At 49.5% G+C, this 17,140-nt stretch overlaps 1 protein-coding gene across 1 annotated transcript in view; it reads right to left on the bottom strand.

Moving 5' to 3' along the window:
- Positions 1-2,360: 2,360 nt before the first annotated feature.
- LOC128808122 (collagen alpha-1(VII) chain-like) overlaps positions 2,361-17,140 on the bottom strand; it is a 101,283-nt gene continuing 86,503 nt past the window's right edge. Inside the window, exons 76-86 of the mRNA XM_053978950.1 lie at positions 16,885-16,947; positions 16,394-16,456; positions 15,095-15,211; positions 12,177-12,254; positions 10,910-10,963; positions 9,208-9,256; positions 8,337-8,375; positions 7,725-7,877; positions 5,553-5,609; positions 3,832-4,002; positions 2,361-2,639 (exon numbers count right to left, since the gene is read on the bottom strand). Of these exons, the coding sequence (XP_053834925.1) occupies positions 2,626-2,639; positions 3,832-4,002; positions 5,553-5,609; positions 7,725-7,877; positions 8,337-8,375; positions 9,208-9,256; positions 10,910-10,963; positions 12,177-12,254; positions 15,095-15,211; positions 16,394-16,456; positions 16,885-16,947 (858 nt within the window). The 3' untranslated portion in view covers positions 2,361-2,625. The remainder of the gene's footprint in view (positions 2,640-3,831; positions 4,003-5,552; positions 5,610-7,724; positions 7,878-8,336; positions 8,376-9,207; positions 9,257-10,909; positions 10,964-12,176; positions 12,255-15,094; positions 15,212-16,393; positions 16,457-16,884; positions 16,948-17,140) is intronic.

Genomic DNA, 17,140 nt, shown 5'->3' with positions numbered 1-17,140 from the left:
AGCGCCGGGGCTGCATTCCCGGAATGCTGTGGCCCTGCCAAAGCCCGGATGGCAAATCCCTAGGGAACATTTGATTAATCCAGGGGGGATTAAAAAAAATTCCAGTTCTCAATTTCCCCGAGCTGTGATGGGAATTTGAGCTGGGTTTAATCCACTGAGCTTGACCTTAGGCCTGCCTAAATAGTGGTTTTCACTTCCCAGCTCTTCCAAACCGGGATTAAATCGCTCGGATCCCTCAGGAATGTGGATTTTGGTGGAGAGTTTTGAGCCAAATCATTCCCTTGGGAGGCTCTTCCCAACTCCTTTGGATGCTCCTGGGACCAGGAGGCCAAATCCTTCTCCAGCCTTGGATTTGGGATTTGGAGCCAAAAGCTGCTGGGAAATTCCAAAGCCGGGGAGGCGAGGTCTGATTTTTAGGGATGGCACTGGGCTGGAAAGGGAGAATGAAGGGATTGGCCGAAAATTTCTGGGAATAACAACACAGGAAGGGAATTTCCTCAGTCTCCCAGATCCCACAGATCCATTCCTCCCCTCCTGCTGCCTCCATCCCTGTGGATTCCCAGCTCTAAAAAGGATTTTCATGGAATTTCTGCTGCTTGGCATCTCCTCCGCCTCGGTGACAACTTCCCCCAACTTTTGGCTCCAAATCCTAAAGGCTGGAGCAGGATTTGGCCTCCTGGTCCCAGAGCATCCAAAGGAATTGGGAAGAGCCTCCCAAGGGATGCACAGGGGGGGATGAGGGATTTTTGCCCTTGGAAATTTTTGGATTTTTGCCTTTTGGGGAAAAATTCCATGTTGAGTTCTTAATGAGCACTTAATTATTGAATAGGTTGTTGTCCTTAATGGAATGGAAGGAAGAGGATTTTTAATATGGAGCAAAAGGACACAGGGAATGGCTTTAAACAGGGATAGGGCAGGGATGGGCGGGATTTTGGGAATTGGGAATTCCTGGCTGGGCTGGAATTGCCAGAGCAGCTGGGGCTGCCCCTGCATCCCTGGAATGTCCAAGGCCAGGCTGGACATGGGGCTGGAGCAGCCTGGAATAGCAGAAGATTCCCCGTCCATGGCAGGGGTGGAATTGGATATTCCTTCAAGTCCCTACAATCCAAACCATTCCATGATTTTATTTTCCAGCCAGGGAACCTGTGGCTCCTCCAAGCCTCCCTTTCCCTGATCATTTTTTGCCCATTTAATTTGGGAATGAGATAATTTCCTGATTATTTCAAATCCTTTATTTCCCTGGATGGTCTCAATTCCCTGGGGCTGGAATTCCACTCATTCCATATTTCCTGGGATGTTGAATGCCAGAGGCTGCAGCATCCCAAGATCCGCGTCTTTCAGGATTCCTGGGTAAATTCACACAGGGAAACCAGGAAAACGGGAAAATGTGGGAATGTTTCTCAGAATTCCACTTGTTCCCAAGCCCTGTGGAAAAGCCCAATCCCTCCCTTCCAGGTGACACCACTTTTCCCACCGGGAACATTTTGTTTCTTCTCCTAGGGAATATTTTTCTGGAATGTTTTTCCTGCCCAAGGACATCTCAGGACAGACCAGGATTTCAGGAAGAGAGGCTGGAATTGTCACTCTGGAAATGGCTCCTTGCCAAGGCTTACAAAATTCCACGTTTTTCATTTTTTTTAGGGGAGGAGGAAAAAGAAGCAAAGTCCCCAAATCTCTGCTCCTCCCTCCCCAGTACCTGGGATTTTGGGAGTGAGGGGAATCCTTTTCCTACCTGTGCTACCAGGAGCAAAGAACCAACCCCGAATCCTGGGAAATCTGAAATCTGGGAACTCTGAAACCTGGGAAATCTGAGCTCAGGTTTACCAAATTACACGGAAAATTTTTAATAAATCCCCGTTTTCCCACTGGAAATCCTGTAACCTTTCCCAGGGATTGTCCCATGGAGGGGATTGTCCCCTCTCAGCTGTGTCCGTGTCTCCATGGGACCAAAATCCCGGGATTTGGAATCCCTCTTACTGGATTTCCACTCCTCTTCTTGGATTTTCACAAGTTGCAGCTCCAGGCTCCTCGAGGAATTGGAAGTGGCATTTTTTAGGGACAAGCCTGGCTTGGATCCCTATTTTTTTCTTGGAGATTTTTGGATTGCTCCTCTTAACCTGCCCAGGGAATTCCTAAAGGAAGGAGGAGTGGAGGAGAAGGTGGGAATTCCTAAGGGCCACAGGGAATTCCTGAAGGCCCCAGGGAATTCCCAAGTGGAGGAGGAGGAGGTGGGAATTCTGAAGGCCTCAGGGAATTTAGGGCCAGGTCAAAAGGGATGGGGCTCCAGCTGGAAAAATAGATTTTCCCACCTTTCTCTGCCATTCCCAAGGTTTCCCTCTTCCAGGCGAACGATCCAGAACTCCACAGCATTGAGACACTTTTATTTTACAAAAATAAAATTCGGGAATTTGTGCCACCTGGTTTGGCTCAGGAATTCTGCCCTTCCCATCCTCCTTTTCCCGAGCAGCCAGAGGTTTCCCTCTCCTCATCCCATAACGTCCATAATTCCAGTTTTCCGACATCTTTTTTCCCAACGCTTTGGTGTTTGTTTTCCTTGTCCACCCCGGAGGTGTCAGAGCGACTCCTCCCAATCCCGTTGGATTTAAATGAAGCGCTTGGAGCCGCTCATCTCCCTCTGCCTGGTTTGGGGAAAAAGAGAGAAGAGGAATCAATGGGAATGTTGGCTGCAGTTCGGGCTCCCCCTTGGAATTCCCAAGCTCACAGCGGCTTGGGAGGTCCCTGACACCATGGGATTGTCCCATCCCACATCCACAAAAAGCAAATGTCCCAATCCTGGCTGGATCCTGGCTCTGTTTAGGATCAGCCAGGAAAAATTGGCACACGGAGGACTCAGGGATCTGTCTTGGATTGGGATTAATCCCATTCCCAGTGTTTTTTTTTCTTCCCACAAACAGTGCTGGAGGTACCCTCAACTGCTTTGTGAAGTTCCCAGTGGCTCCTAAAGCAAATTCCCTGGAAAAAAAACAGGCAGGAGGAGTTTCAGTCATTTCCTGGTGCTGCTGGGCCTGGATTTCAAGCCCTTGGAGTGATTCCCAAAATTATGGATCTGAGCCTTTAATTCCTCTCTCTTTTTTAAGTTTCCCTCAAACCCAGAGCAGCTGAATCCCACCAGAGATTTTTTTTTAATGGATTGTGAAGAATTCATGGATTTTTTTTCCAAAGGTGTCCAGGCAGAGGGAATTCCAAGAAAGGAGTATTTTCCTTGGAAGGCTGGGATCAGTCACAGCTCCTGCCCTGCTTGGAGCAGGGTTTGCATTCCTGCCAGGCCCCATTTTCCCTGGGATGACCTGGAGAGGATGGAAAATCCACACAAACTGATCCCAAAACCCCTGGATCTGGCAATGGAAGCCAAGCTGTGCTTCCAGGAGATTTTCCCACTGAACCCCTGGATGAGGCGAGACCCCAACCCCGGGGTGTTAATCCAGTCCTAAACTGGTCTAGGTCAGACTTCAGGTTCTGCCTGGAGGCTGGAGAGGCCAGAGTGTGCTTGGATGGAACATTCCAGGGTTCTGAGGGCACAAATCCCCAAATTCCCGCACAATTTCGGTCCTTGGAAAGCACAAAAGACGTCCAGAATATCTGGATCTGCATCCACACACACATCCATGCCCATCCCACCCATGGAATTGACCCAAGGGAGATGTCCAGGAGCTGCTGGGAACGATCTGGGAACGGGAGGGGAAGAAAACCCTGCAACTTCCTGGCACTTCCACCTTAAGGAAGCGGGAGTGGGGAAATCCTGGATGGGTTTTCCCGCTCTGGCCTGGCTCCTGGCTGGAGGAAGAGGGAATTTGGAGGGCCCAGGCTCACCTGGGGAGCTCTGGCAGCGGCGCTCGCATTCCCGCCGGGATGGGAAGCGGTTGCTGTTCCCTCGGCAGCCCCCGAACAGGAAGGGCCGGCAGGAGCTGGTGGGGCCGTGGAAGTACCAGAGCAGGGAATGGTGCTGGCAGGAGCCCTCATCCATGGGCTGCAGGCACCGGGCTGCAGGGAAACACCCCACATTCCTCATGGGTTGGATCCGGGTGGAAAAACACCCCACATTCCTCATGGCTTGGATCCGGGGTGGAAAAACACCCCACATTCTCCATGGGTTGGATCCGGGTGGAAAAACACCCCAAATTCTCCATGGGTTGGATTCGGGTGGAAAAACACCCCAAATTCTCCATAAGTTGGATCCGGGTGGAAAAACACCCCACATTCCTCATGGGTTGGATCTGGGGTGGAAAAACACCCCACATTCTTCATGGGTTGGATCCGGGGTGGAAAAACACCCCACATTCCTCATGGGTTGGATCAAGGGTGGAAAAACACCCCACATTCCTCATGGGTTGGATCCAGGGTGGAAAAACACCCCACATTCCTCATGGGTTGGATCAAGGGTGGAAAAACACCCCACATTCCTCATGGGTTGGATCAAGGGTGGAAAAACACCCCACATTCCTCATGGGTTGGATCCAGGGCGGAAAAACACCCCACATTCCTCATGGGTTGGATCTGGGCCTCATTCCTGCCCAATCCCACATTCCCCATGGGGTGGCTCCAGGTGGGAAAATACCCCATATTCCCCACGGGTTGGAACCGTGTGGGAAAACACCCCCACATCCCCCAGGGATTGGATTCTCTCTGGAAAACACCCCCACAACCATCCAGGGGCTGGATCCGGGTGGGAAAACACCCCACATTTCCCATGGGCTGCATGCATGTGGGAAAACACCCCACACCCACCCCACAGATTGGATCCATGTGGGAAAACACCCCACACACCCCCAGGGTTTGGATCCGGGTGGAAAAACACCCCACACACCCCCAGGGGTTGGATCCGGGTGGGAAAACACCCCACAACCATCCAGGGGCTGGATTTACTTGGGAAAACACCCCACAACCACTCAGGGGTTGGATTCAGGTGGGAAAGGGCCACACTTTGGAAAACATCCCCATAACAGTCCATGGGTTGGATTTTTTCTGGAAAACACCCCACACACACCCCTGGGTTGGATCCCAGAGCGGACAAAGGAGGGGATCCGAGTAGATTCCCAGAGTGGGAAAATGGGGACATCCAGGAGCGGATTCTCCAGGAAAAATGGGGATATGTGGGAGTGGATAAAGGAGGGAATCCAAGTGGATTCCCAGAGGGGACAAAGGGGAACATCCAGCAGTGGATTCCCAGCGTGGGATGAGCTCCGTGTTGCTCCATCACCCATCCCTGCGACTCCCACCATGGTGGCCCCTGACCTTTCCAAAGGGATGGTTAAACCCTGGATTGCGGGCGGGACATTTTCACAGGAATGTTTGCATTCAGGGAATTCCAGGAGGATCCTCCCAGTGCGTTTTTCTGGATCAAAACCCCCTCCAGTTCCTTCACCACCAGCTCAACACCCCCGGGGCAAACCCAGCTGCTTTAAGCCAAGCCCAAACTGAGTTTTAACCTTGTGTAACTCCTTCAGTGCCGCATCCCTTGATCCCAAGGCCAAGCGGCCCTTCCCACCTGGGAAGTGACTTCCCAAAATGCCACTTCATTCCCAGCTTTTCACCTGGTAATTGGCTGTCGCCTTCTCGCTGAGAGGTTCCCGTTGTCTGCTGCGCCGGGGCTGGCGGGGGGAGAAAAAGCCAAGGAAACCACACGGAATGAGGGCGCGCAAACAAATTATCCCTCATTTAAATAAAGATCCTTGGAGCCCTCCGTGGCTAACGAGTTCTCCTAATAAATGTCACGGAGCAACCGGCCACGGGCAGCGAGGAACCGGCGGCAATAAAACCCTTAATGGTGTTAAACAACTCCGTGGGAGAGGCTGGGCGTTCGTCAGAGAAAATGGAAGTGTTGGTGGTTGTTTGCCGGAGATAAATGTCAGGCTGGAGTTCGGGAGCCTCGGAAAAGCCGGGAGCGATTGGAATCTGGCGGCAATAACGCTCCGGCTGCAGAATCCTGTTAACATTTGGAGCCGCTCCGCGCTCGTCACTTAGCAGAGGGATTTATGAGCCCTCCTGCCGCAGCCCCAGCTTTTAATGGGATTGTTGGCTGCTGCCGTGATTCGATAACACCTGGAATGTCCCATCCATCTGATCCCGAGCGCTGCCGCGGGATAAATCGAGTTTAGATCCAGATGGGAGACTCTGACGTCTGGCACAGACGTCGGGAGAGCGCCCGGAGTGGGGCGGGAGGGGAGAGGGGATTGTTGGGGTTTTGGTTCCAGGATTGGCTGGAATTTCTGGGATGTGTTCATTCCTTACCCCTGGATGGGGCCATCATCCACGGGTTTGACTTAAAACCCTTCCCAAAGCTCTTCCCAAAGCTCTCCATCCTGGGGAATCATGGAATCATAGAATATGAGCTTGGAATTGGATGATCCTTAAGGCCCCTTCCAACCCAAACTTTTCCATGCCTCAAGTTGGAAAGGGAGCTATAAAAACCCTGGAATTCAAATCTCTGTTGGACCCCTTGGCCTGGAATTGGAGGATTTTTAAGGTCCCTTCCATCCCAAACCATTCCATGTCCCACACTGGAACAAGGCCTGTAAAAACCCTGGAATTCAAATCTCTGTTGGACCCCTTGGCCTGGAATTGGAGGATTTTTAAGGTCCTTCCATCCCAAACCATTCCATGTCCCAAACTGGAAGGTGTTGGAAGGATCATGGAGTCCAGCTCCCTCTTAGACTGGAATCTGGAGCATTGAGACCTCCTCTAGAGGATATTTTTGGGGTGACAAAGAGGATTTTATGAGGATTTAGTAGTGCTTGATCAAGTTTAATTAAGCCCCAAACCCCCAGGCTGCCAAACCATTCCACTGCTCCATCCCCCTAATTTGGAAGAAATTCCCCAGGAACATCACACTTGCATCCCATAATAAACCCCCACACCTGTAAACTGTAGGACAACACTACAGCTGATTTTGGGGGATGTAAAGGTGACAACATTGGGGTGTCTTGCTCAGTGCAATGGGATTTTTAAATTTTATTTTATTTATTTATTTTTTAATTTTTAAATTTATTTTTTATTTTAATTTATTTTAAATTATTTCTCCGGCTGTGCCATCCATTGTACCCAACCTTCCTCTTCCTCCTCCTCCATCTGCTGGATTGCAAGAAATGCTCCCAAACTCTCCCTCCTTTTTAATCCTCTCCTGAATTTTGGGTTTTGAGCTCCAAGTAGGAGGAATCCTGCCACAAATTACTCCACAATCCCTCAATTTCCCCCTGTCCTGTTTTCCCTCTCTCCCACAAATCCAGATGGAAATCCAAGCCCCGGTGAGGAGATCAGGATAAAACTCGTGGAAAACATGTTTTTCCATGTTTTTAAGCTGTGGTTTTATCCTTTATTACAACCTTCACGAGGCCCTGGACAGAAATAGTCTGGGATGAGTGTTTGGTCTCAGAGATGCCATTTCTGCCTGGTTGGAAGTTTTACTGGAACTTGCCAAGGATGTGGTGGGAAAAGTGGGAAAAAAATCAGCCTGGAAATGGCTGCCTCCTCCCAGCTTTTTCAAAGGAACCCTTTGGAAGGCTGGGATCACCACTGATCCCAGGAATATTTGGGTTTTCCTCACCTTCCAGGGGCATCGGCTCGTGTCGTGTCAAAGAGCGTGGGAGCCCTCACTGGGAATCCCATCCCTGCCTCATTCCTGCCCAATTCCAGGGAAGAGGATTTATCACGGATTTATCCAGAGCATTCCATGGTTGGAAAGACGGGAAGGAGGAAGCTGAACTCACCTGCAAGGAGTGGAGGTGGCTCCACGAAGGGCTGCACCGCGGTCTTGCCGTGAGTTGTGCCAAGTTTTTCTTCCCAGTTTCCACCATTCCCGGTGTATTCCCGAGGCTGGGAATACCCTTGGAGCCTCCTGTGGGCTTCAGCCACCTCCAGACCTGCGGATTGAGGGTCACTGAGGATGAATCCGATGCTTTGGGGAGGGCAGATCAGCGCTCCGGGCTCCGTGGACCATTGGATTTGAGGATTCCACGAGTCCTGGAGCTGATCCCGGGGATGGTTTGGGATGGTGGAGCAATCCCAGAATTTTGTGGGCAGGGATTGGGATTTCTGTGGGTTCAGCTTTAAAAACTGGGAGTCAGGAAGGGATTTGATCATGTCCTGGAGGAGAGGGTGAAAACAGGAGACTTCCAGGATTCCCTCTGATCCCTCAGATTCCTCTCAGGAAGACCCATCCCCCTCAAACCAGGATCCAAAAGCTGGTGTTGATCCAACATTTCCTGCACTGAATCCCAGAAAAAAAACCCATTTATTCCTAAAAACAACTTTTCACTTGCAGTTTCGGGCTGGTTTGGGGCAAGGAGAAGATAATTTCCTGCAGGAATTCCCAGCCTTACCCTTTTCCATGGACATCCTTCCCAACTCGCCTCCACAACCTGCAGACAGAAGAGACAGGCAAGAGTTTGCTACTTTTTTTCCCAACACAAATCAGATTTTTCAAGGAAATAATTATTTTTATGGATTATTTTTCATCCCCTTTTCAAGGATCCAAACACTTCCTAACAACTCCAGTGGTGGTGAACCTAAAAATCTTCCATATCCATAGGGAAAGCCCAGGGAATGGGGCAGGGAGGTTCTGCTGGATCTCAAATAAATGGATTTCTTCAGGGCAAGGAAGGCAAGACCCCAAAAAATTTCAATGCTGAGGTTCTGGGATAAAACCATCCCCAAATTTTTCTTTTTTTTTTCCTTTTTTTGGTGTTTTTTGGTGGGTGTTGTTGGTTTGGTTTTTTTTTTTTTTTTGGGTTTTGTTTTTGTGGGTTTTTTTTGTTTGGTTTTTGTGGGTTTTGTTTGTTTGTTTGTTTGGTGTTTTTGGTTTTGGCTTTTTTTTTTTTTTTTTTTTTTTTTCCTGTGGTGCTGGTGGCAGTTATTCCCTGTGGGAGTGGAGAATTGTGTATGCCAAGGAATGCCACAAAAAACTGGGAATTAAAAAGTTCAGTGAGCTCCAAGTGACCCAGCACCTTCCCAATCCACGAGGAAATGGGGGAAAGATTTGCTGACAAAACCAAATGGGAAGAGAGAGAGGGGGGAGGTTAAGGGATAAAAATGGAGAGTTTCAGGAGGTCAGGAATCTGCAGGGCCTGGAATTCCACACTCCTGGAGAGGGGCCCCAGCTCCACCTGCTGCTAACGGTGACATTTGGACGCGTGCCGGCAAGGAAATGGCTCCAATTTAGCTGCTGGCAGGGTCGCCACGGGGCCAACTCACCACAAATCCCTCTCATTTCACTCCTCAGCACTTCCTTCACCTCTTCCTCCTGTGCCAGAGTGGGAAAAACGGAATTTAGGGATGAATTCCGACCCCGGCAGCATCTCCCTGCTTGTCCCACCGAGGTGGAGCCACCTCGTTTGGGGTGTAACGAGAGCGAGTGGAGATTTGTCGTGGGGAGCTCGGTTCAAGATTTGCACCTCATTCCCTCTGGGAATTCCTGGTTTTCCTGCAGCCAGCTCCTCTGGCCACGAGGAATGGCACCCCGACCCCTGCCACCCCTCAAACCTGGGCTGGCTTTCCAAGGAGTGTCCCCACCCTCCTGGCATTGTCCCACCGAGGTGGAGCCACCTCGTTTTGGGTGCAACGAGAGGGGAGATTTGGTGTGACGGGGAGCTCGGTTCAAGATTTGTGGCCCATTCCCTTTGGAAATTCCTGGTTTTCCTGCATCCTCTGGGGAAATGGGAGCCCAACCCATGTCACCCCTCAAACCTTGGCTGGCTTTCCAAGGAGTGGATGATTTTTAAGGTCCCTTCCATCCCAAACCATTCCATGACCCAAATTGGAAGGGATCAATAAAGACCATCGAGTCCAACTCTCTGTTGGAATCCCTGCCTCGGGATTGGATGATTTTTAAGGCCTCTTCCATCCCAAACCATTCCGTGTCCCAAACTGGAAGGGTCTTTAAAAAACCTCGTCACCCCTCAAACCTGGGCTGGCTTTCCAAGGAATGTCCCCACCCTCCTGGCATTGTCCCCGAAGCCACGATCTCCCAAATTTCCCCGAGCTCTGAAAATCCTTGGAGCCACCTGCATCCAAATTATCCTCCAGGATTGTCCCTTGGGAATGGGGCTGTGGAACCACATTTGATCATTTGGAGCTGCACCTCCTCCTGCTTTCTCTGCCTCTTTCCCAGCCAACGCCGTTTCCCACAGAACGAGACCTCCGATCTCATGGATTTGGAGCCCATCCTTCATCCCTGGGACAGCTAACAGCCACTGATCCCATTGGGAATCTTCCCTCTGGGATAATCGATGTCCTACTGGGCTTCCTGGGGTCATCACTTCTTATCCTTCTTGGGATTCCAAATTTTGGGGCATTTTCCCCATGTAGGGAGCTGGAATTTTCAGCAGCCCAGATTTAGGAGATCCTTTCCCACAACCCCCCTGCTAAAATTAATCCTGCTTGGAAAATTAATCCACACCCTGGGAAAAATGGAAATATTGCCTTGTGTCAGTCAAGCGGCACAAAATCTGGGATGAAGGGATGTGGAGGGAGCTGCAACAGGAATTTTGTCCAGATCCACGTGGCTCAACCCCTCCTTCTTCCTCAGGATTTGGCAGCAGCATTTCCCTAAAGGCTTTGAAAATGGGGCAAATTTCCCTCTCCTGCTTTTCCTTTGGCTTGGATCAGCCCTTGGAGCACCGATCCTGTCGGACAACCAGGAGCTGGGAGTCATGGCAAAGATGGGGGAGGGAAAATCTGGCCTGGCGCTTTAGGCTTGGCTTGGTAGAGCCCAGCTCTGCTCCCGCCCCGCTCTGCCGTCCCTGGCTAACACCAACAGCCTCATTTCCCAGATATTCTCGGAGCGGATCCGTTTCTCAGCATTTCCCTCCTCCCCTCGGCCTCTTTAGGGCCGTTTTGGCCAATTTTCTCCATTTTCCCCCCGAAATGGGAAACGATCTTGAGAGAAAGCACTCACGGAAAGGCCCGGATCTCCCTTGGCTCCTTTCTGCCCGGCGGGACCATTTTCCCCCTGTGAAAAACACTTCCATCATTACCAAATCTCCGGAGATTGTCCATGAAATGCTCCGGGAATAAGTGCTCCTTTTAGGGATGATAGCTCGGAAGGGAGGTGGGTTAAAAGCCTCACGTGTTTTCCCATAAATTTTAGGGATATCTGCGAGTGGCTCAGTGGGCCGACAGGAACGGCCTCATCCACGTGTCCATCAGATCGTCCCAGATTTTTTTGGGAGCTCTGCTCCATCCCAACAATATTCGTTAAAAACGGGAGCTGAGAGCCACCGTTCCCAAGCCTTGGCATCCTGATCCTGGGATAATTAACCACTTGATGTCCTGATCACTTGGAATTATCTCTCCGTGGAGAGGTCAAATCTTCCCCCGAAGAGATGGGAAAGGAGGGGAGGAAAGGGGATGGAAAATCTCTGGAGGGAAACGAGCTGGGAGATGAAATCCATGGATCAAGTCGGGTTTGTTTTCCAGCTGGAAGAGGTGGATACATGGAGAGGGTCTGGCCTGCACAGAATCTTTGGGAATCAGCTCAAGCAGAAGATTTGGAACTGGAGCTGCAATTCCAGTGCTGGAAAGATGGAAAAACCAGGAGATGTTGAGCTTTGTCAACAAGGGATAAAAAAACACCCTGACAAATTTTCCGCTCAGAACTGCTGGAAACTGGATTTGTGGATTAAGGGTACTTCAAAATATTAAAGGACAAGGAGCACAAGAAGGATGATCCCAATTAAAGCCGGGAGGATCATTTTTCTCAATCCGTGCTCACTTCCAGTGCCAGGAAAAAATCACATTATCCACCAGCAGCACATGGAGTTAAAGCAGGGCCACTCCTGACCCTAAAATCCCTTGGGACACTGGGGTTTGCAGGGTGTAGGGACTGACCCCAAACAGGCTGGGGTTGGAATCCGAAGCTCTGGTTGGAATTCTCTGCTGAGCGTTAATTGTGCATTAATTACCCTGCACTGATTATTGGTTCATTCCTGCTCTGCCTCGGGGATGTGCTGATCCAAAGTTTGATCCCAAAGGAATCTTCCCCCCAGCTGGAGACAGGAATTTGGGCAGCACTGCCCATGTCCAATGTCTGGAATTTGGGATTCCGATGGCTGTGCTCTTGTTGGGAAATCTGGAGAGCTGAGAAATGAAACCTGGAAGATCCAAGGTTCATCCAACCCCAGTTTGGAATTTTGGGAACCCCACTGGATCGTTCCCGTACTGACCGCTTCTCCTTTTGGCCCATCCATGCCCGGGGGTCCCTGGAGGCAGAGCTGGGATCTCCCTCTTTTCCCTGGTGGACCCTGGAGAGGAAAAGGAGAGTTCAGTCAGCACTTCCAGAGATATCCCACATTTCTTTGGGATTTTCCCCCTAAAACCCAGCCTGGGATGGGAATCTGCTCTGGAATTTTTTTCCCTCTCTCCCAACCCCACAAGCCATTCCCAGCGTTTCTCCTTTAATTCCAGGAGAAGCCAAGGAGCGGTGTGGGTGGAAAAAGTGGCACCTCACAGCCTCTCTTTAATCAGTGTCCAAAAAAAAAAAGCCATTTATTATCCCAGACAGGCTTTTCTGGGCTCGCTAATAACATCAAAAATTCCAGCCTTTTTAAATATCCATGAGGGAATCTTGTACTTTCAGCTCCCTCCTCCCTCCTGTGATTTCTTTGATTTATTTTTCATGGCAAGGCACAGCCTGGGGAGCAAGAGAAGGAAGAATAATTTTGTTTCCATGGGCTGGAGCAGGATTTAATCCATATTTTATTGCTCTGGAAGGACCTTTTTCCACCTTCCTCCAATAACCACCCTTCGAAATTCCTCTTAAAGATCCCTGTCACACTTCCAGCATGTTTATTCAGGGACTTCAAGCTCTTATTTTTAAGGAAGATGCCGATTTCCAGAGGTATTTTCCAGGTAAAATTCAGCTTCCAAAAAGCAAATTAGCCAGGAGAAAATCCAAGTGTCTTTGGGGAAAAAAAAAAAAAAAAAGAGAAAGATCTGGGAGTTGTTTTAAAGTTGATTTTTTTGATAAAGGAGTTGATTAAGGAGATCTGGTGCCATAAAAAAGAAAATTATTGGGAATTTCCGGATGTGGGTTGAGTTCCTTGTTTATTCCTTTCTGCTCTGCATCCCTCTTCTTGCCTTAAATCCCTTTTTTTTTTGGGAATTCCATGGGATCACACATTTTTTGTCTTTCTGAAGAGCAGCCTCGTGTTCTGATCAACATCTCCCATTCCAGATATCGATATTGTGGTTTTTAATAACTTAATTAATCAAAACATTATTTTTCATGTGGAATCTGCCAAAATCCTGCCAATATTTGATCCTGACGGAGCTGATGTGGTGTAAAAGTTGTCAATGGACACCGGCTTGGAAAAAAAGTAGGAAAATTCTGCTGGAATGAGGTGGAATAGAGATTTTTTAGTGACCATCCATGTCAGAATTCCTGCAAAGATCTGTAGGACAAGGAGACCTTGGAGATCCAGGAGAGTGGATCTAATGAGATCCAGACTGACTCAGATTTTCCCAGAAAATGGGGAATTGTCCCAACTTCCATCCTCCAAAATCCGAATTATTGCTGTCGTTGTCAGGAATCAAGCAGGGCTTACGGATAAAATTTGGTTTTCCAGGTTATTTTATGCCGGCTTTTCTTTGATTCTTGGATCTTCCAGGCAATTTTTGTATTCTTTAATCCAAGCCTGAAACTCTCCCAGCAAAACCATGGAGGGAATTTTCATTTCCAGCCTTTTTTCACTTTGGAAAGTTCTTTATTTCTCAGAGCTGTCTCAAGAAAACTTCCAGGGCAGGGTGATCCTGCTCATCGATGGAATTAACATCTCATTTCCCAGGATTTTTTTCCCCTACGTTTCTAAAGGTGCCCAGCGTGGCTGGAATGCAAAAATATTCATTAAATTCTGGAGTTGAGAGCCACCGGCTCCTTCCCAAGCCCCGGCATTCTGATCCTGGGATAATTAACCACTTGGTGCCCTGGTCACTTGGAATTATCTCTCCGTGGAGAGGTCAAATCTTCCCCTGAAGAGATGGGAAAGGAGGGGAGGAAAGGGGAGGGGAAATGTCCGGAGGGAAAGGAAGCGGGAGATGGAATCCATGGATCAAGATCCTGCGGGAAGAGGGAATGTGGGAGAGCTCGGGACAGGGGGGACATGGGGACACGAGGGTGTCCAGGAGTGGATCCCTGTGGGATTTGGGATTCCTGTGGGATTCAGGATCTGTGGGATTCAGGACCTGTGGGATTCCTGTGGGATTCATGACCTACTGGGATTCCTGTGGGAACCAGGATCTGTGGGATTCCTGTGGGATTCAGGATCTGTGGGATTCTGGACCTGCTGGGACTCCTGTGGAGTTCAGGGCCTGCTGGGATTCCTATGGGATTTGGGATCTGTGGGATTCAGGACCCGCTGGGATTCCTGTGGGATTCCTGTGGGATTGATGACCCACTGGGACTTCTGTGGGATTCAGAACCTGTGGGGTTCGGGACCTGTAGGAATCAGGACCTGATGGGATTCCTGTGGGATTCAGGACCCACTGGGATTCAGGACCTGTTTGATTCCTGTGGGATTCAGGATCTGTGAGATTCCTGTGGGATTCCTGTGGGATCCAGGACCTGTTTGATTCCCGTGGGATTCAGGATCTGTGAGATTCCTGTGGGATTCAGGACCTGTGGGATTCCTGTGTGATTCAGGATCTGTGAGATTCCTGTGGGATTCAGGACCTACTGGGATTCAGGATCTGTTTGATTCCTGTGTGATTCAGGATCTGTGCGATTCCTGTGGGATTCAGGACCTGTTTGATTCCTGTGGGATTCAGGATCTGTGAGATTCTGGACCTGTGGGATTCCTGTGGGATGCAGGATCTGTGGGATTCAGGATCTGTGAGATTCAGGACCTGTGAGATTCCTGTGGGATTCAGGACCTACTGGGATTCCTGTGGGATTCAGGATCTGTGGGATTCAGGACCTACTGGGATTCCTGTGGGATTCAGGATCTGTGGGATTCAGGACCTACTGGGATTCCTGTGGGATTCAGGATCTGTGGGATTCGGGATCTGTGAGATTCATGTGGGATTCAGGATCTACTGGGATTCCTGTGGGATTCAGGATCTGTGGGATTCAGGACCTGCTGCTCACCTGTGGGCCTGGCTCGCCCTGTGGCCCTCGAGGTCCAGCTGCTCCGGCCCCTCCAGGCTTCCCAGGCCATCCCGCTTGTCCCTTGAATCCTCCCAGTCCAGGAACTCCCTTGGCTCCCTGGGAATCACAGGGCTTGTAGGGATGGGGCAGCCAAACCTCATCCAAACACTTCCACAGAATTGGGAATACGGGAACACCTCCCACATTCCTTTGGTGTGGGAGCTTTGCTCTCCACCTTTCCTAGTCCAGAAGGTGATTGGTGACTTGGATTTTTCCATCCAACTATTCCCAAGAATTCCGAAATTCCCAGCTCACCTAAACGGAACCCTTTCATTTGTAACCCTGGGAAAAAGGAGGAAAGAGGAAGATCCCAAACCTATAAATTTCATCTTCACCACTGAGCTTTCTCCCAGAGCTGCTGGAACAGGAAAAATTCCCATGAAACCCAGCAGAAGGAAAAATCCAATACCCAGCAGTGGTGGGAAACAAGTCTGTGGGAGAGGAGAAGGCCAGGAGAGGAAGGGAATGAGAATTCCCTGGGAATGATCTCCAGACCACCAACCAGAGACTTCAGGAGGTGTTTGACCATCAGGGAGTGGGGAACAGATTTGTTACCAATAAAACCCTTTAAGATCCCAAATCCATTGGAGACTGGAACGCAGGAAGGGTCTGAGGGTGGGAAATGCCAAGAGATTTGATGGAGGCTCCTGAGATTTCATTTGTTTTTTGTTGGGTTTTTTTTTTTTTTTCCCCTTAAAAAATTACTGTTTTAGCAGAAATCCCAAGTTTTTCCCCCAGATGGCAGAGCACAAATTTAGGTGTGGTTTTTTTTTGAGGAATAAAGCAGGAAATTAAGGAATGCCGAGGAGGAAGGTTGGTGGGGAGTGATCCAGGTGGGAATTCCTCAAGGGGATGAGAACAGAACTTGGGATCAGCTTGGAGACCTTTCCCATTTCCCATGCCACAGCCTGATCCACTTCTCCTACCCCAGAGCATCCCAGGGATTTACCCTGGGAATGGTGGTGGAATAACTCTGCCAGTGACTCCCAGCCCCTCTGGATGGCTTCTCCTCACACTAAACTGCCTCCTCCTGGGATTTCATCCATGGACAGAGGGGAATTTCAGGAGACCTCTCTCTCCTGCCCTTTTCCAACTGCATTCCCAACCCTAACGTTCCAGCCAGTTGACATTTCCCCTCTGGAAAGGGCACCAGTGATGTGGAAAATGTTAAATTTTGTTAACTCCACCTGATGGATGTGGGATTTATTCCTTGGAAATGGCAGCGTGCTCAGCACCAACCTTTTCTCCTTTCTCCCCAGGAATTCCCGAGGCGCCGTCGTTCCCTGAGGCTCCTGGTTCGCCCTGGAAGGAGCCAAGGTAAAATCATGGCTAACGTGGGCTTGGAAAAGCTGGGATTTTGGGAATTAACTGGTTTTTGCTTGGATTAGGGTTATTTACTGAGTGTCACCTCAGTCTGCACACTGGTGGTATTCCAGGAGAGGGGAAAATTCCCATAAAAATGGAAAAGAGCCTGTGGAGCATCAGGATTGGGATGGATGAACTCAGCTGAGGAGGTGAGTAAAGATCCCAATCCCAATATCCAAGAATCCTCACCCAATCCATGCTGATTTATGGGAACAGATCCAGGAAAACCCAATTTATGCCCTCTGGAAGAAACTAGCGTTTTCCAGAGGGGGATTTGGGAAAACTTCTGGGAAAACTCTTGAGGGATGACCTTTAATGTTCCTTCCCAAACCATTCCATGATTCTGTGATGGTTCAGAGCCTCACCTTTGGTCCATGCTGTCCATTCAATCCTGGAATTCCTGGTTTTCCAGAACTGCCAACTTCTCCCTGTGGATGGAAAAGCAGTGGAGGTGCTGTGAGGACAAAGAACCCCCAGAACAGTGGGAAAAACTCTGGAAAAGCAAGGAAAGGGATAATCCAGGGATGACACTCAGAGATAAAGTCTCACCTCAGCCTGGAAATTTCAGATCACTAAAATTTAACTATTAACGAATGAGACAAATTAACAAACTAACACTAA

Source organism: Vidua macroura, chromosome 5 (genome assembly GCF_024509145.1).
Source record: "Vidua macroura isolate BioBank_ID:100142 chromosome 5, ASM2450914v1, whole genome shotgun sequence".
NCBI lineage: Eukaryota > Metazoa > Chordata > Aves > Passeriformes > Viduidae > Vidua > Vidua macroura.
This window is presented reverse-complemented; position numbering and strand designations above follow the sequence as displayed.